This window comes from Hylobates moloch, unplaced genomic scaffold (genome assembly GCF_009828535.3).
Source record: "Hylobates moloch isolate HMO894 unplaced genomic scaffold, HMol_V3 SCAFFOLD_15, whole genome shotgun sequence".
Taxonomy (NCBI): domain Eukaryota; kingdom Metazoa; phylum Chordata; class Mammalia; order Primates; family Hylobatidae; genus Hylobates; species Hylobates moloch.
This window is the reverse complement of record NW_026652290.1, coordinates 12,772,725-12,788,995: the sequence shown is the minus strand read 5'-3', so window position 1 is coordinate 12,788,995 and position 16,271 is coordinate 12,772,725. Positions and strand designations below refer to the sequence as shown.

General features: G+C 43.1%; 3 protein-coding genes across 4 annotated transcripts in view; 1 reads left to right on the top strand and 2 right to left on the bottom strand.

Moving 5' to 3' along the window:
* LOC116483633 (keratin, type I cytoskeletal 17-like) overlaps positions 1 to 16,271 on the bottom strand; it is a 137,691-nt gene that overhangs the window by 32,718 nt on the left and 88,702 nt on the right. The window lies entirely within an intron of this gene.
* ARSG (arylsulfatase G) overlaps positions 1 to 16,271 on the bottom strand; it is a 186,525-nt gene that overhangs the window by 160,948 nt on the left and 9,306 nt on the right. The gene's annotated exons all lie outside the window — the stretch shown is intronic.
* On the top strand, positions 1,854 to 16,159 carry SLC16A6 (solute carrier family 16 member 6). Of its 2 annotated transcripts, none has more exons than XM_058429000.1 (6): positions 1,854 to 1,910; positions 6,598 to 6,836; positions 10,825 to 10,968; positions 12,144 to 12,272; positions 13,267 to 14,082; positions 15,585 to 16,159. In XM_058429000.1, exons 2-6 carry the CDS (start codon positions 6,605 to 6,607, stop codon positions 15,833 to 15,835), a joined length of 1,572 nt encoding a protein of 523 aa, XP_058284983.1. In that variant the 5' UTR covers positions 1,854 to 1,910; positions 6,598 to 6,604; the 3' UTR covers positions 15,836 to 16,159. The 2 variants fall into 2 exon arrangements, with proteins under 2 accessions (XP_058284983.1, XP_058284982.1); XM_058428999.1 differs by lacking the exon at positions 1,854 to 1,910 and adding an exon at positions 6,423 to 6,499.

The window sequence follows — 16,271 nt, the reverse complement described above, 5'->3', positions numbered from 1 at the left end:
CAATTTGACCTTGGACTTCGTAGCTACTGAGTCCTGACTGCTTGTCAGAAATGTGCTGAACTCTGGCAAGATGTGGTTGAATCATTTACATAGGATGCATTTCAGATGCATTCATTTTCCTTAGCATCATCATCAGCAAATATTTTAGTCCATGAAGGCAGAGACCATCTCTTGGTCTTTTCACTGTAGTGCTCCTACAGTGAAAGCGAGGACCTGGCACCTGATAGGTATTTTGTTGAAAAAATAAATACAAGCTGTGTACACGGTACAGGTGGGGTCCAGGGACATGGAGTTGTACAAAGAGAAATAGACCTCAGATTTTGTGAGCATATAATTTATGACACATCAACACACATCAAAATTCAAAGGCCTTTGCTGCAAAGAGCATACTCATCTTACAGCAGCTTATGCCTTATTTTAATCAACCAAATATTTAGCCGTAATAGAATATAAAGTGAATATATTGTCCTTCCCAAGTATTAGGCTACAGTGGGAATGGCGCTATCAGTAGGATGAATGATATTAAGTTAGATCAGATTTGCTGCTTTTTAAGATTTGTAGAGTAAATTCAGAACATTAGATTTTAAAAATAGAAAACCAGCAAGTCTGCTGGATAGATGAGGTTGTATCCTGTTATTTTTCATTTGCCTTCTATTTTCAATAAAACCTTTGCCTTAGTAACTTTCACCCAACAACTTATGGCTAGGAAAAGGATATAAAGGATATAATGCACCCTGACCCTGAAAATTCACCTGTATACAATTGTATAATTGTAAAGAATTTTCTTTTTACATTTTATTTATTTATTTATTTATTTATTTATTTATTTATTTATTTATTTTAGACAGAGTCTTGCTCTGTCACCCAGACTGGAGTGCAGTGGCACGATCTTGGCTCATTGCAACCTCTGCCTTCCGGGTTCAAATGATCCTCCTCCCTCAGCCTCCTGAGTAGCTGGGACTACAGGCACGTGCCACCACATCTGGCTAGTTTTTGCATTTTTAGTAGACACCGGGTTTCACCATGTTGGCTAGGCTGGCCTAAAACTCCTGACCTCAAGTGACCCACCTGCCTCGGCCTCTCAAAGGATTACAGGCATGAGCCACTGCGCCCAGCCTTTTTTTTTTTTTTTTTTTTTTTTTTTTTTTTTTTTTTTTTTTTTCTGAGACAGAGTCTCACTCTGTTGCCCAGGCTGGAGTGCAGTGGTGTGACCTCGGCTCACTGCAACCTCCGCCTCCTAGGTTCAAGTGATTCTCGTGCCTCAGTCTCCTGGGTAGCTGGGATAACAGGCTCACACTACTACTAATTTTTGTATTTTTAGTAGAGACAGTGTTTTGCTATGTTGGCCAGGCTGGTCTTTTTTTTTTTTTTTTTTTGAGATGGAGTTTTGCTGTTGTTGCCCAGGCTGGAGTGCAATGGCACGATCTCGGCTCACCGCAACCTCTGCCTTCCAGGTTCAAGTGATTCTCCTGCCTCAGCCTCCCGAGTAGCTGGGATTACAGGCATGCGCACCACACCCGACTAATTTTTGTATTTTTTTTTTAGTAGAGACGGGGTTTCTCCATGTTGGTCAGGCTGATTTCAAACTCCCAACCTCAGGTGATTCGCCCGCCTCAGCCTCCCAAAGTGTTAGGATTACAGGCGTGAGCCACCACACCCGGCCCAGGCTGGTCTTGAACTCCTGACCTCAAGTGACCCATCCAGTTCGACCTCTGAAAGTGGTAGGATTATGGGTGTGAGCCACCACGCCAGCCAACTTAAAAAAAAAAAAAAAAAAATTTAGACAGGGTCTTGCTCTGTCATCCAGGCAAGAGTGCAGTGGTGTGATCACTTCTTACTGCAGCCTCAAGCTTCCAGCCTCAACTCAAGCAATCCTCCCACCTCAGCCACCCAAGTGGCTGGGACTACAGGTATGTGTCACCACACCCCGCCAATTTTTTTTTTTTTTTGAGACAGAGTCTCGCACTGTCACCCGGGCTGGAGTGCAGTGGCACAATCTCAGCTCACTGCAACCTCTGCCTCCTGGGTTCAAGCAATTCTCCTGCCTCAGCCTCCCAAGTAGCTGGGATTAAAGGCACCCACCACCACACTCAGCTAATTTTTGTGTGTGTGTGTATTTTTAGTAGAGATGGGGTTTCACTATGTTGGCCAGACTGGTCTCGAACTCCTGACCTCATGATCCACCCATCTTGGCCTCCCAAAGTTCTGGGATTACAGGCATGAGCCACCATGCCTGGCCTGCTAATTTTTTTTTATACTTTTTTGTAGAGACAGCATCTCCCTATGTTACCCAGGCTGTTCTCAAACTGCAGGGCTCAAGCAATCCTCCCACCTCAGTTTCCCAAAGTGCTGGGATTATAGGCATGAGCCACTGCGCCTGGCCCTATTTGTGGTTTTTTGTTTTTTTTTTTAATTTAAGTTCTAGGGTATATGTGCACAACGTGGTTTTTTTTTTTTTTTTTTTAATTTAAGTTCTAGGGTATATGTGCACAACGTGCAGATTTGTTACATATGTATAGATGTGCCATGTTGGTGTGCTGCACCCATTAACTTCTCATTTACATTAGGTATATCTCCTAATGCTATCCCTCCCCCTTCCCCCCACCCCACGACAGGCCCCGGTGTGTGATGTTCCCCTTTCTGTGTCCAAGTGTTCTCATTGTTCAATTCCCACCTATGAGTGAGAACATGTGGTATTTGGTTTTTTTGTCCTTGCGATAGTTTGCTGAGAGTGATGGTTTCCAGCTTCATCCGTGTCCCTACAAAGGACATGAACTCATCCTTTTTTATGGCTGCATAGTATTCCATGGTGTATATGTGCCACATTTTCTTAATCCAGTCTATCATTGATGGACATTTGGGTTGGTTCCGAGTCTTTACTATTGTGAATAGTGCCACAGTAAACATACGTGTGCATGAGTCTTTATAGCAGCATGATTTATAGTCCTTTGGATATATACCCAGTAATGGGATGGCTGGGTCAAATGGTATTTCCAGTTCTAGATCCTTGAGGAATTGCCACGCTGTCTTCCACAATGGTTGAACTAGTTTACAGTCCCACCAGCAGTGTAAAAGTGTTCCTATATTTGTAGTTTTTTGAGGAAGCTCCATACTGTTGTCCATATTGGCTGTACTAGTTTACATTCCCACCAACAGTGTGTAAGAGTTCTTTTCTCCACATCCTTGCCAGCATTTGTTATTTTTTGTCTTCTGATCATAGCCATCCCAATGAGGTAAGATGATACCTCACTGTGGTTTTGATTTGCATTTCCTTAATGATTTTAAATATATTTGTTGGCCATACGTATGTCTTTTGGGAAATGTCTGCTCAGATTATTCACCCATTTTATTTATTTTTTATTTTTATTTTTTTTTTTTTGAGACAGAGTCTCGCCGTGTTGCCAGGCTGGAGTACAGTGGCGCGATCTCGGCTCACTGCAACCTCCGCCTCCTGGGTTCAAGTGAGTCTCCTGCCTCAGCCTCCCGAGTAGCTGGGACTACAGGTGTAGAGGTGCATGCCACCACACCCAGCTAATTTTTGTATTTTTAATAGAGACAGGATTTCACCATGTTGGCCAGGATGGTCTCGATCTCTTGACCTCATGATCCACCCGCCTCAGCCTCCCAAAGTGCTGGGATTACAGGCATGAGCCTCTTCACCCATTTTTAAGTCAGATTGTTGGGGAGTTTTTTTTGCTGTTAAGATGTTTGAGTTCCTTGTATATTCTGGATATTAATCCCCTATCAGATGAATAGTTTACAAATATTTTCTACCCTTCTGTGGGTTGTCTTTTCATTCTTTTTTTTTTTTTTTTGGAGGCGGAGTCTCCTTCTGTCACCCAGGCTAGAGTGAAGTGGCATGATCTCAGCTCACTGCAACCTCCACCTCCTGGGTTCAAGCAATCCTCGTCCCTCAGCCTCCTGAGTAGCTGGGACTACAGGTGTGTGCCACCAGGCCCAGCTAATTTTTTGTATTTTCAGTAAGGATGGCGTCTCACCATGTTGCCCAGGCTGGTCTCAAACTCCTTAGCTCAGGCAATCCACCCACCTTGGTGTTCCGAAGTGCTGGGATTATAGGCGTGAGCTACTACACCTGGCCTCACTCTGTTAATAGGTTTCCTTTGCTGCGCAGAATCTGTTTAGCTTAATATAATCACATGTTTATTTCTGCTTTTGTTGTGTGTGCTCTTCCAGTCTTATTCATAAAAATTTTTCCTCAGACAAATGTCCTAAAGTGTTTCCCCTATGTTTTCTTCTAGTAGTTTTATAGTTTTAGGTCTTACATTTAAGTCTTTGATCCATTTTGAATTGATTGTTATATAGGGTGAAAGGTGGGGATTTAGCTTCATTCTTTGTATCGATACCCAGTTTTCAAAGTGCCATTTATTGAAGAGACTGAACTTTCTCCAATGAATGTCTTTGGCACCTTTGCCAAAAACCAGTTGGGTGTAGACATGTGGATTAATTTCAGGGTTCTCTCTTCTGTTCCATTGGTCAGTGTGTCTGTTTTTATGCCAGTACTATGCTGTTTTGATTACTGTAGTGTTGTCATATATTTTGAGGTCTGTTAGTGTGATGCCTCCAGCTTTGTTCTTTTTTTCAGGATGGCTTTGGCTATTCATGATCTTTTGTGGTTCCATACAAATTGTAGCATTTTTTTCTTCTATTTCTGTGAATAATGTCATTGGTATTTTGATAGGAATCCAGTCTGTAGATTGCTTTGGGTCATATGTAAATAATTCTTATTCTTATTATTTTTTTTTTGGAGACAAGAGTGTTGCTCTGTTGCCCAGGCTGAAGTGCAGTGGCATGATCTCAGCTCACTGCAACCTCCTCCTCCCAGGTGCAAGCAATTCTCCTGCCTCAGCCTCCTGAGTAGCTGGGATTACAGGTGCCTGCCAGCATGCCCAGCTACTTTTTGTAGTTTTAGTAGAGACGGGGTTTTGCCATGTTGGCCAGGCTGGTCTCGAACTCCTGACCTCAGGTGATCCACCCGCCTCGGCCTCCCAAAGTGCTGGGATTATAGGTGTGAGCCACTGCACCCGGCCATAAAGAATTCTTAAACTTGAAGTTGGTTGCCATTAAGAGCTGTAAGACCATGGACTCATTGATTATTATAGATATCATTAATTTTTAGTTAGGCTAAAAATACACATGACTGTTTCAAAGTATATGTAATTACAGAGGCTTTGAAAAAGACAGTATTCATGTGCTAGAGCCCAATCCAGAAGACTCAAGTTAAACCAATGTCAAGGTCAGTGTCAATGTCTCCTTAGTGGTGTTAAGACAGGCCAGCTTGTTCTGATGTTTGTTGCAGTTTGAATGGAGAGGCACAGTGAGGTTAGGGGTAACTCAGTTAACTGGTGTCCAGATGGGCCTCACAGGCTTGTATAATAGTACCTTATTTAGACACCATATTCTAGAGTATCATCATGTACTTGGAAATTCAATCGCTAATATACTAAGTGGTGGTCAACTGTGAGGAAATTACTCCTGCTTTACAAACTCCCAGAAGACAGAATGCCCCCATTTTGATTTATAGTGACATTGTGTCTGTGTAGGTACATCCACATGGAACACCAAATCATAATCAGAATATTGCTCACTGAGTGGAAAATGCGGGGGAAGAAGAGTTGGCTGGGTGATCGCGGTGGCCAGGGACATCAAGCAGAAATGCTTATGGTATCTCAAACACTCGGTGAAAGGTGCTGGATGCACGGCCAGTGTTTGCTTTTCAGCCTCCATTTTCTAGGCTTCATTTCTGATCAACCTTCCTATGGTCAATTCAGTCTTTTTTTGCCTAAGTTGAGTCCTTCAAGGTCAGCATTAATACTTGGTCTGGCGGCCATTTGGTGTCCTTCAATATGCTCTGTTCTGCTCTGGTTCTTCATGTCTGTTTGTTTTTCCCATTTAACTGTCTTTTTGGGAGGCCCCATGTACAATACCAAGATTTGTATATATGTATATATACATAAAATTATCCAAATACTTTATACTACTTGTACATGATTTAAATATTCAACAATCAGCTGGGTGTGGTGGCTCATGCCTATAATCCAGCACTTTGGGAGGCCAAGGCGGGTGGATCCCTTGAGGTCAAGAGTTCGAGACCAGCCTGGCCAACATGGCAAAACCCCATCTCTACTAAAAATACAAAAATTAGCCAGGTGTGGTGGCAGGCGTCTATAATCTCAGCTACTCGGGAGGCTGAACCCAGGAGGCAGAGATTTCAGTGAGCCAAGATCACGCCACTACACTGCAGCCTGGGCAACAGAGCGAGACTCTGTCTCAAAAAAAAAAAAAAAAAAAATTAGCCGGGTGTGGTGGCACATGCCTGTAGTCCCAGCTACTTGGGAGGCTGAGGCAGGAGAATTGCTTGAACCCAGGAGGCAGAGGTTGCAGTGAGCTGAGATCATGCCACTGCACTGTAGCCTGGACAACAGAGCAAGACTCCATCTCAATAAATAATAAATAAATATTCAACAACCTAAGAAATGGGGTAAGTAGTTCTTATCTGTTATGTTTGCTTAAGAGTATGAGAATCATCAATCCTCATGCTATTGCTGATCTGAATTGTTTTTTAACTTTTTCTTTCAGATTAAGAATGACCCAAAATAAATTAAAGCTTTGTTCCAAAGCCAACGTGTATACTGAAGTGCCTGATGGAGGATGGGGCTGGGCGGTAGCTGTTTCATTTTTCTTCGTTGAAGTCTTCACCTATGGCATCATCAAGACATTTGGTGTCTTCTTTAATGACTTAATGGACAGTTTTAATGAATCCAATAGCAGGATCTCATGGATAATCTCAATCTGTGTGTTTGTCTTAACATTTTCAGGTTAGTACATCTTTCGGCCTAACCATGACATTAGTGTAGGTCCCTTTTAATTTGGCTACCTTGGTAATGGTATTTGGTGTGTTTGTGGTGCTTTCATTCCCTTATACACCTGTTGGTCCTTCCTAGCCCCAACTAACAGGGTTTTCAGAGCATTGAGGATTGGCAAGAAACAAAAGGCACTGAAGAAAAAAGCCTTATTTGCCAGCCATGAGAGCCTTCAATTTAACACACATGTATTAAACATCTGCTGTCTGCACACTCTTAGGATTCTGTAAATTCCCTTGAGGAGTGCAGTCAACCCCCTTTTGTGAGGATGAGAGGATATAGTCACTGTCTAAGAAGCAACATCAAAAAGTTGCTGATGGCCGGGCACGGTGGCTCATGCCTGTAAACACTTTGGGAGGTCAAGGTGGGTGGATCACTTGAGGTCAGGAGTTCAAGACCAGGCTGGCCAGCAGGGTGTAACCCCATCTCTACTGAAAATAGAAAAATTAGCCAGGCACGGTGGTTCACACTTGTAGTCCTAGCTACTTGGGAGGCTGAGGCACGAGAATCGCTTGAACCCGGGAGGCAGAGGTTGCAGTGAGCTGAGATCACGCCACTGCACTCCAGCCTGGGAAACAGAGCGAGACACCATCTCAAAAAAGAAAAAAGTTGCGGCCGGGCATGGTGGCTCACGCCTGTAATCCCAGCACTTTGGAAAGCTGAGGCAGGTGGATCACGAGATCAGGAGTTCGAGACCAGCCTGACCAACATAGTGAAACCCCCTCTACTAAAAATACAAAAAATTAACTGGGCATGGTGGTATGTGCCTGTAATGCCAGCTACTCAGGAGGCTGAGGTAGGAGAATCACGTGAACCCGGGAGGTGGAGGTTGCAGTAAGCCCAGATCGTGCCATTGCACTCCAGCCTGGGCAACAGTGCGAGACTCTGTCTCAAAAAAAAAAAAAAAAAATTGCTGACATACCAGGCCCCAATCTCATAATTCCAAGTGGAAACATGTAAATGTGGATGCATGAAGAAAAATGAGATGTGTACAAGGAGATAAGGTGAAATTACAAATATTGTTCTGGGGAGACCTTCTGAATTCCAAGCACCTGTTTCCCTAAAGGACTTCACTGATTTGTCATTACATAATATACTCCCAGACCCAATAGTGTAAAATAAAATGGGGCTTCAGTATCATTTTTAACATACTAATCTTCACTTGGTCCTATAAAGGGCTATTGGATATACTTGCCAGGTCTCATGAGTTCATTGGTCTGTCAGAAATAATTGCCAAGGGTTTTCCAAGAGAAAAGGGCTGTTGAACTCACCTCAGAAAGTTAACCAAGCTGGGCATGGTGGCTCATGCCTGTAATCCCATCACTCTGGGAGGCCAAGATGAAAGGAACACTTGAGCCCCAGAGTTTGAGACTAGCCTGGGCAACATAGCAAGACTCCATCTCTACAAAAAATTAAAATAAAAAATTGGCCAGGCATGGTGGTACACACTTGTTATCCCAGCTACTCAGGAGGCTGCAGAGCGAGGATCACTTGAGCCTGGGAGGTCAAGGCTGCAGTGAGCCATGATCATGCCATTGCATTCCAGCCTGGGCAACAGAGCAAGACCCCATCTCAAAAAATAAAAAAAGTAAAGAAAGTTAACCAGGCTGACCTTAAACTTCCCTGAGTTTACCCTTACACTCTGTCATGGAACTGTTATCTCTGAAGTTATCACTGAAGTTAAAGCCCTTCTTTAAATGTAGTCCATTTTTAACCATAGAATGTCTTCACGAGGCAGTTCTACATGTTTTTACCCTTTGGGTAAGGTAGAAATTTCTCCTGTTAGCCAGGTGTGGTGGTGGGCACCTGTAATCCCAGCTACTCAGAAGGCTGAGGCAGGAGAATCACTTGATCCTGGGAGGCAGAGGTTGCAGTAAGCTGAGATTGTGCCACTGCACTCTAACCTGGGAGACAGAGCAAGACTCTGTCTCAAAAAAAAAAAAAAAGAGAGAGAAATTTATCTTGTTAGTTCTCATGCTATCCCTTACAAGTTTCATGAAGTAGTTCCTGGTTCCACTTTAAGTGAATATCAAGATAAATTAATTTTTTTTTTGAGATGTCTCACTTTGTTGCCTAGGCTGGAGTGCAGTGGTGCGGTCTCAGCTCACTGCAACCTCTGTCTCCCAGGTTCAAGTGATTCTTCTGCCTCAGCCTCCTGAGTAGCTAGGACTACAGGCACCTGCCACCATGGCTGGCTAATTTTTTTGTATTTTTATAGCAGAGATGGGGTTTTGCTATGTTGGCCAGGCTGGTCTCTAACTCCTGAACTCGTGATCTGCCTGCCTCGGCCTCCCAAAGTGCTGGATTTACAGGTGTGAGCCACTGCACCCAGCCAAGATAACTTAATTTTTAAATTGTGGAATGCTTAATTACCATCTTAGAAAGATAACAAATGAATTAGGACAAAAATGTTACATTTGGTAATCTAAATAAAAAGAAAATCCCAAGGCTTAAGTTTTAGGTCTTTTATAACTAAAAATAAAAATGTAGTCAACAAGAAATTTCCACTTAATACTATTATACCAGAAGATAATTCTTCCAAATGCTATTATTCTAGTTGTTAATGCTTTGAGCCAACATCCTGGCTCAAAATGATGAGAGTGGTTTTATTATGAGCTACATCCAAGATTACTTAGTATTCTAATAGTTAACATAGTAGATATATATAGATAACCCCCAAAAATGGGATCCTTTTCTTCCCACTTCCTCTTCTAGCATGTTGTTGTTCCTTGACTCAACTCTCAATGGCTCACTTATGTCACTGTTGTCAAGTTAATATTAAGTAACCTATAACTAGGAAACTAATTTGCCAGATTTAAATGTCCTAGGGGATACAGCTTATAGAGGCTAAGCAAATGATGATCCACTTTCAATTATCTATCCCATAGCAACTCTCCTTCAGGAGTGCATAACTTAGAATTCACATTCTTTCATCCTGTAAAGTAACTAGGCTGGTCACGGTGGCTCACGCCTGTAATCCCAACACTTTGGGATCACCTGAGGTCGGGAGTTCGAGACCAGCCTGACCAACATAGAGAAACCCCATCTCTACTAAAAATACAAAATTAGCTGGGCATGGTGGCACATGCCTGTAATCCCAGCTACTCGGGAGGCTGAGGCAGGAGAATCGCTTGAACCAGGAGGCAGAGTTTGTGGTGAGCCGAGATCATGCCATTGCACTCCAGCCTAGGCAACAAGAGCAAAATTCCATCTCAAAAAAAAAAAAAAAAAGAAAAGAAAGAAACTAACTAGAATCTGACCCCAAATGGAGCTTTTTAAAAAGAACCCAAAGCAGTGAGTAGAGAAAAAATAATTCAAGCAATCATAGGAAAACCAATTTTTATTATAGAATAACATTAAATACATATCTAATTTTATAGATGCTCATGGTGAGTCAGAGTCATCTAAAACTATAGATAAAAGTTTTATGCTGTTATTCTGGCTGTTTCAGGAGTCTGACAAATCGTGTTGAATTTGAACAAATAGTAAAATAATTCCTGCACTGACTTTGCATGAAATGTATTATGGTTTGGTTTTGTTTTTTCTTGAAACAGAGTCTCACTCTGTCACCCAGTATGGAGTACAGTGGTGTGATCTTGGCTCATTGCATCCTCTGCCTCCCAGGCTCAAGCAATCCTCCCACCTCTGCCTCCCGAGTAGCTGGGACTACAGGTGCACACCACCATGCCTGGCTAATTTTTGTATTTTTTTGTAGAGACGGGGTTTTACCATGTTGCCCAGGCTGGTCTTGAACTCCTGGACTCAAGCGATCCTCCCTCCTCAGCTTTCCAAAGTGCTGGGATTACAGGCATGAGCCACCGCGCCCAGCCGTATTTATATTTGACATCATCCTTCCATGTGCAAGACATGGAGGAAGGAGTCTTACGGCAGCTAACCCTGAAGCCTCTGTGAGTTAAAATATCATTTTGTTCTTTCCCGGCAGCTCCCCTCGCCACAGTCCTGAGCAATCGTTTCGGACACCGTCTGGTGGTGATGTTGGGGGGGCTACTTGTCAGCACCGGGATGGTGGCCGCCTCCTTCTCACAAGAGGTTTCTCATATGTACGTCGCCATCGGCATCATCTCTGGTAAGTGTTCCTCTTTGGCTCAGAAGTTGTCTAGACACTTAGTTTGAAGAACAAGGAAGGGGAAGGAGGAAATTAAAGGCAAACTATATTTCTTTCTCTTTCTTTTTTTTTTTTTTTCTTTAACATTAACAGTGTCTCAGATCAGTAGTTTTGAACTGAGCTATATAGACTTCAGGGGACCTGGGAACCTGTTCTCAAGTGCCCAAGAGTTTTTGTTTGATCTTCACCAATGATGATGATAACTTCTCTTTTGCTATACTTGCAGTCAAAAGATAGCATTTTTACAAAGTAAGACGAATTTCTATAGCCAGTATTTCTCCATTCGGTGTCTGAGGATCCAGGGCTGTAGGGGAAGTGTAACATGCCAGACTTATTCTTGGGGGCCTAAGAAAACCTTTTCCCATTTAAACGGAGTAGCCAGCATGCTGGCATATGCCTGTAATCTCAGCGCTTCAGGAGGCTGAGGCAGGAGGATCGCTTGAGCCCAGCAGTTTGAGACCAACTGGGGCAACATAGGGAGACCCCATGTCTACAAAAAATAAAAAACTAGCCAAGCATGGTGGTGTGTGCCTGTGGTCCCAGCTGTAACCATCCTATCACTTTGGAGGCTGAGGTGGGAGGATCACTTGAGCCTGGGAGGTCAAGGCTCCAGTGAGCTGTGATCACACCACTGCACTCCAGCCTGGGCAACAGAGCGAGACCCTGTCTGTTTAAAAAGAAAAAGAAATGAGCAATAAAAGGAGGCCATATATTCCTCATAGGTGATAGATACACACACACACACAGTTGTTAAGATTTGCAGACTTTAAATTTTTCCTGTATTTCTGCACATATGGAATGACTTATTTCTTTCTAGATAGAAATCTTATATAAAATTTCATGCAATAATAGTTTCATCCATTGTGAATTATACAAATTTGAAAAAAAGTGTTGCAAAGTAAAAAAAAAAAAAAAAAAGTTCTACTTTTAGTATCCCAAACACCCGCTGAGGTTTATCCAGACCTTTAATGAAACCCATTTTTCTTTGCAACGTCACCTTTGTCCAGAATCAATTACTTGGCTCCTAGAACTTAAGATTCAAAAAGCAAAACCAAAAATCCCAGATCTTTGAATGCATCCTTCCAGTCTCAAGCAGTATGTGGGTCTCATTGGCTTTCTTGACTTTTCTTTCGCAGGTCTGGGATACTGCTTTAGTTTTCTCCCAACTGTAACCATCCTATCACAGTATTTTGGCAAAAGACGTTCCATAGTCACTGCAGTTGCTTCCACAGGAGAATGTTTCGCTGTGTTTGCTTTTGCACCAGGTAGGTGAACTACAACAGTCTAAGTATGAATGTGGATGAGGGACGCCACTCAGGTATTCTTGCTATGCTAACTTTTGCCAACAGTATGGATGACTTTAAGTGTATGTGTAATGAGAGATTATTTACGTCTCTTCTCCAGCTCATTTTTAGGATCTGTCCTCCCTAACCCCCACTTTAGGTATTCAGACCACCTTAATAATAGGTTTGAATTCCTAACTGGGCACATATCCAGTGGTAGGGCTTTCTTGACACATGCATTCCAGAATAATCTAATAATTTGCAATTGTTCACCTGTTACGTCCTCTCCTTTTTCAAAAGAGCTACATTCAATGTGGATTTAGATTATGCTAATAAAGACAGCATTCTTATCTGTGTGTAGATCATCTCAAAACAAAATATTTTACTGAGCACGGTGGCTCACACCTGTAATCCCAGCACTTTGGGAGGCTGAGGTGGGCGGATCACCTGAGGTCAGGAGTTCGAGACCAGCCTGGCCAACATGGCAAAACCCTGTCTCTACTTAAAACACACAAAAAAAGGCCAGGTGCAGTGAGTGGCTCATGCCTGTAATCCCAGCACTTTGGGAGGCTGAAGCAGGCAGATCACGAGGTCAAGAGATGGAGACCATCCTGGCCAACATGGTGAAACCCTGTCTCTACTAAAAATACAAAAATTGGCTGGGCATGGTGGCGCACGCCTATAGTCCCAGCTACTTGGGAGGCTGAGGCAGGAGAATCGCTTGAACCCGGCAGGTGGAGGTTGCAGTGAGCTGAGATTGGGCCACTGCACTCCAGCCTGGTGACAGAGCGAGACTCCATCTCAAAAAATAAATAAATAAATAAAGATTGAGTACATTCATACTGCTGAGTATAATAAATTTCCACAGAACTTATAACAAAATCTGGATCCATATTTCTTCTTGATGGCTTCTCACAGGTCTTAAGTCCATTATTGACCTTATATTTTATTTCTTCTTCACTCCTGCCTATTCAAGCAATCATGGCTCTGAAGGAGCGCATTGGCTGGAGATACAGCCTCCTCTTCGTGGGCCTACTACAGTTAAACATTGTCGTCTTCGGAGCACTGCTCAGACCCATCATCATCAGAGGACCAGGGTCACCGAAAATAGTCATCCAGGAAAATCGGAAAGAAGCGCAGTATATGCTTGAAAATGAGAAGACACGAACCTCAATAGACTCCATTGACTCAGGAGTAGAACTAACTACCTCACCTAAAAATGTGCCTACTCACACTAACCCGGAACTGGAGCCGAAGGCCGACATGCAGCAGGTCCTGGTAAAGACCAGCGCCAGGCCAAGCGAAAAGAAAGCCCCGCTATTAGACTTCTCCATTTTGAAAGAGAAAAGTTTTATTTGTTATGCATTATTTGGTCTCTTTGCAACACTGGGATTCTTTGCACCTTCCCTGTACATCATTCCTCTGGGCATTAGTCTGGGCATTGACCAGGACCGCGCTGCTTTTTTGTTATCTACGATGGCCATTGCAGAAGTTTTCGGGAGGATCGGAGCTGGTTTTGTCCTTAACAGAGAGCCCATTCGTAAGATTTACATTGAGCTCATCTGCGTCATCTTATTGACTGTGTCTCTGTTTGCCTTTACTTTTGCTACTGAATTCTGGGGTCTAATGTCATGTAGCATATTTTTTGGGTTTATGGTTGGAACAATAGGAGGGACCCACATTCCACTGCTTGCTGAGGATGATGTCGTGGGCATCGAGAAGATGTCTTCTGCAGCTGGGGTCTACATCTTCATTCAGAGCATAGCAGGACTGGCTGGACCGCCCCTTGCAGGTAATTTAAATATACAAAATACAAACGCTTGTCTACTTTCCCTTATGAATTGTGCTAGCTTCCTATTCAAGCCAGAAGAAAACTTACTGCCATTATATATTTCCATTGAATTTTAGAGCTGCCAGGGATTAGAGATTACCTGAGCCAGCCCTCTTGATTTAAATATGAGGAAACTGAAGGCCAAAGAATTGAAGCCAAAGGTCAGATGGTAAATTAGTGGTCAAATCAGGACTGGAAGCTGTGTCTGTAGTCCAGATTGACCCAGGGCTTTTTTTTTTTTTTTTTTGAGATGGAGTCTCGCTCTATCACCCAGGCTGGAGTGCAGTGGCACAGTCTCGGCTCACTGCAACCTCCACGTCACAGATTCAAGTGATTCTCCTGCCTCAGCCTCCTGAGTAGCTGGGACTACAGGCACCCACCACCGTGCCTGGCTAATTTTTGTATTTTTAGTAGAGATGGGGTTTCACCGTGTTGGCCAGGATGGTCTCAATCTCTTGACCTCGTGATCTGCCTGCCTTGGCCTCCCAAAGTACTAGGATTACAGGCGTGAGCCACCGCGCCTGCCGACCCAGGCTTTTTCTATCACCTTGCCTTCTCTCATGCTAGACAAGAACTCATGGACTTATTACCTTCAGAGCCCACCTGACTTTTGGAATGATAGAACTAATGGACTTCTGTAAGTCATCTTCCTTTCTTAGGAAAGGTATTTGGGAATGGATAGCAGCACTCTGTAAATACCTAATTGATTTGTACAGAATCTTTCCTTGTAGGAGGGACATAGGTATGTTTCATATCTTAGATCCCAAATGGGTCTTTAAAGTGTTTGTGATTAGAAATCGTATCCCCTGTCAAAAGATACCTAAAGTGGGCCAGGCACAGTGGCTCATGCCTCTAATCCCAACACTTTGGGAGGATGAGGCGGGTAGATCATTTGAGGTCAGGAGTTCCAGACCAGCCTAGCCAAAATGGCAAAACCCCATCTCTACTAAAAATACAAAAGTAGCTGGGCATGGTGGCAGACACCTCTAATCCCAGCTATTCAGGAGGCTAAGGCGGGAGAATCGCTTGAACCTGGGAGGCGGAGGTTGCAGTGACCCGCGATTGCACCATTGCACTCCACCTGGGGCGACAAGAATAAAACTCTGTCTAAAAAAAAAAAAAAAAAAAAAAAATACCTAAAGTGAACGCAAGTGAAAATAATACAGTTCCTTCCTACCAAAGAATATTACCTTTTCAAAGAAGTATGCATCTAAATGTCTCAGGTTTTAGATCCTCTGCTAGGACAGACTTAGCCCAAGAAGAACAAGTACATTGTGTGTTTGTCTCTTTCTCCTCTCCAATTTAGTAAAGATTTCTGCCTTTAACACCCATTTTTCTTTAGAAACACAAAAGAAAACAAGGAAGGCAATGAAACTGAGAGGCTTCTGAATGGGATGGTCGCCTGGGTGAGGGGCTTATGTCTAGGAAGGATGCTTGTTAACGGATGCCATGCTTTCTTCCAGGTTTGTTGGTGGACCAAAGTAAGATCTACAGCAGGGCCTTCTACTCCTGCGCAGCTGGCATGGCCCTGGCTGCTGTGTGCCTAGCCCTAGTGAGACCGTGTAAGATGGGACTGTGCCAGCATCATCATTCAGGTGAAACAAAGGTAGTGAGCCATCGTGGGAAGACTTTACAGGACATACCTGAAGACTTTCTGGAAATGGATCTTGCAAAAAATGAGCACAGAGTTCACGTGCAAATGGAGCCAGTATGACACACTTTCTTACGACAGCCACTGTGTTGGCTGGAGAGGGATGGGGTGGGCCCAACGGGGACACAAGGAGGTAGAGGAGCTAACCCCTCTACTCCACTTTCAAAACTGCATTTTAAAGGGAATGTGTATGTGAAGAGCACTACCAACATCGTTTTTGTTTTGTTTTGTTTTAAGCTTTTTTGTTTGCTTGTTTTTAAAGCCAAAACAAAAAACAACCAAGCACTCTTCCATATATAAATCTGGCTGTATTCAGTAGCAATACAAAAGATATGTAGACTCTTTGGTTCACATTCCAATATTAAAATAGTGACATGAACTGGCAAAGTGGTTTTAAAAGCTTTCACATGGGATAATTGATTTTCTTTCTTTCTTTTCTTTCTCCTGTGGTCTTGTCTGAATAAACTACTATCTTGAATAAAACAACATCCAACCCCGG

What these genes read in the sequence shown, in the direction of transcription:
- SLC16A6 (XM_058428999.1), top strand. An exon ending in CGCCATCGGCATCATCTCTG is followed by an intron (nt 10,969 to 12,143) that starts GTAAGTGTTCCT and finishes TTTCTTTCGCAG; the next exon opens with GTCTGGGATACTGCTTTAGT. An exon ending in TGTGTTTGCTTTTGCACCAG is followed by an intron (nt 12,273 to 13,266) that starts GTAGGTGAACTA and finishes TGCCTATTCAAG; the next exon opens with CAATCATGGCTCTGAAGGAG.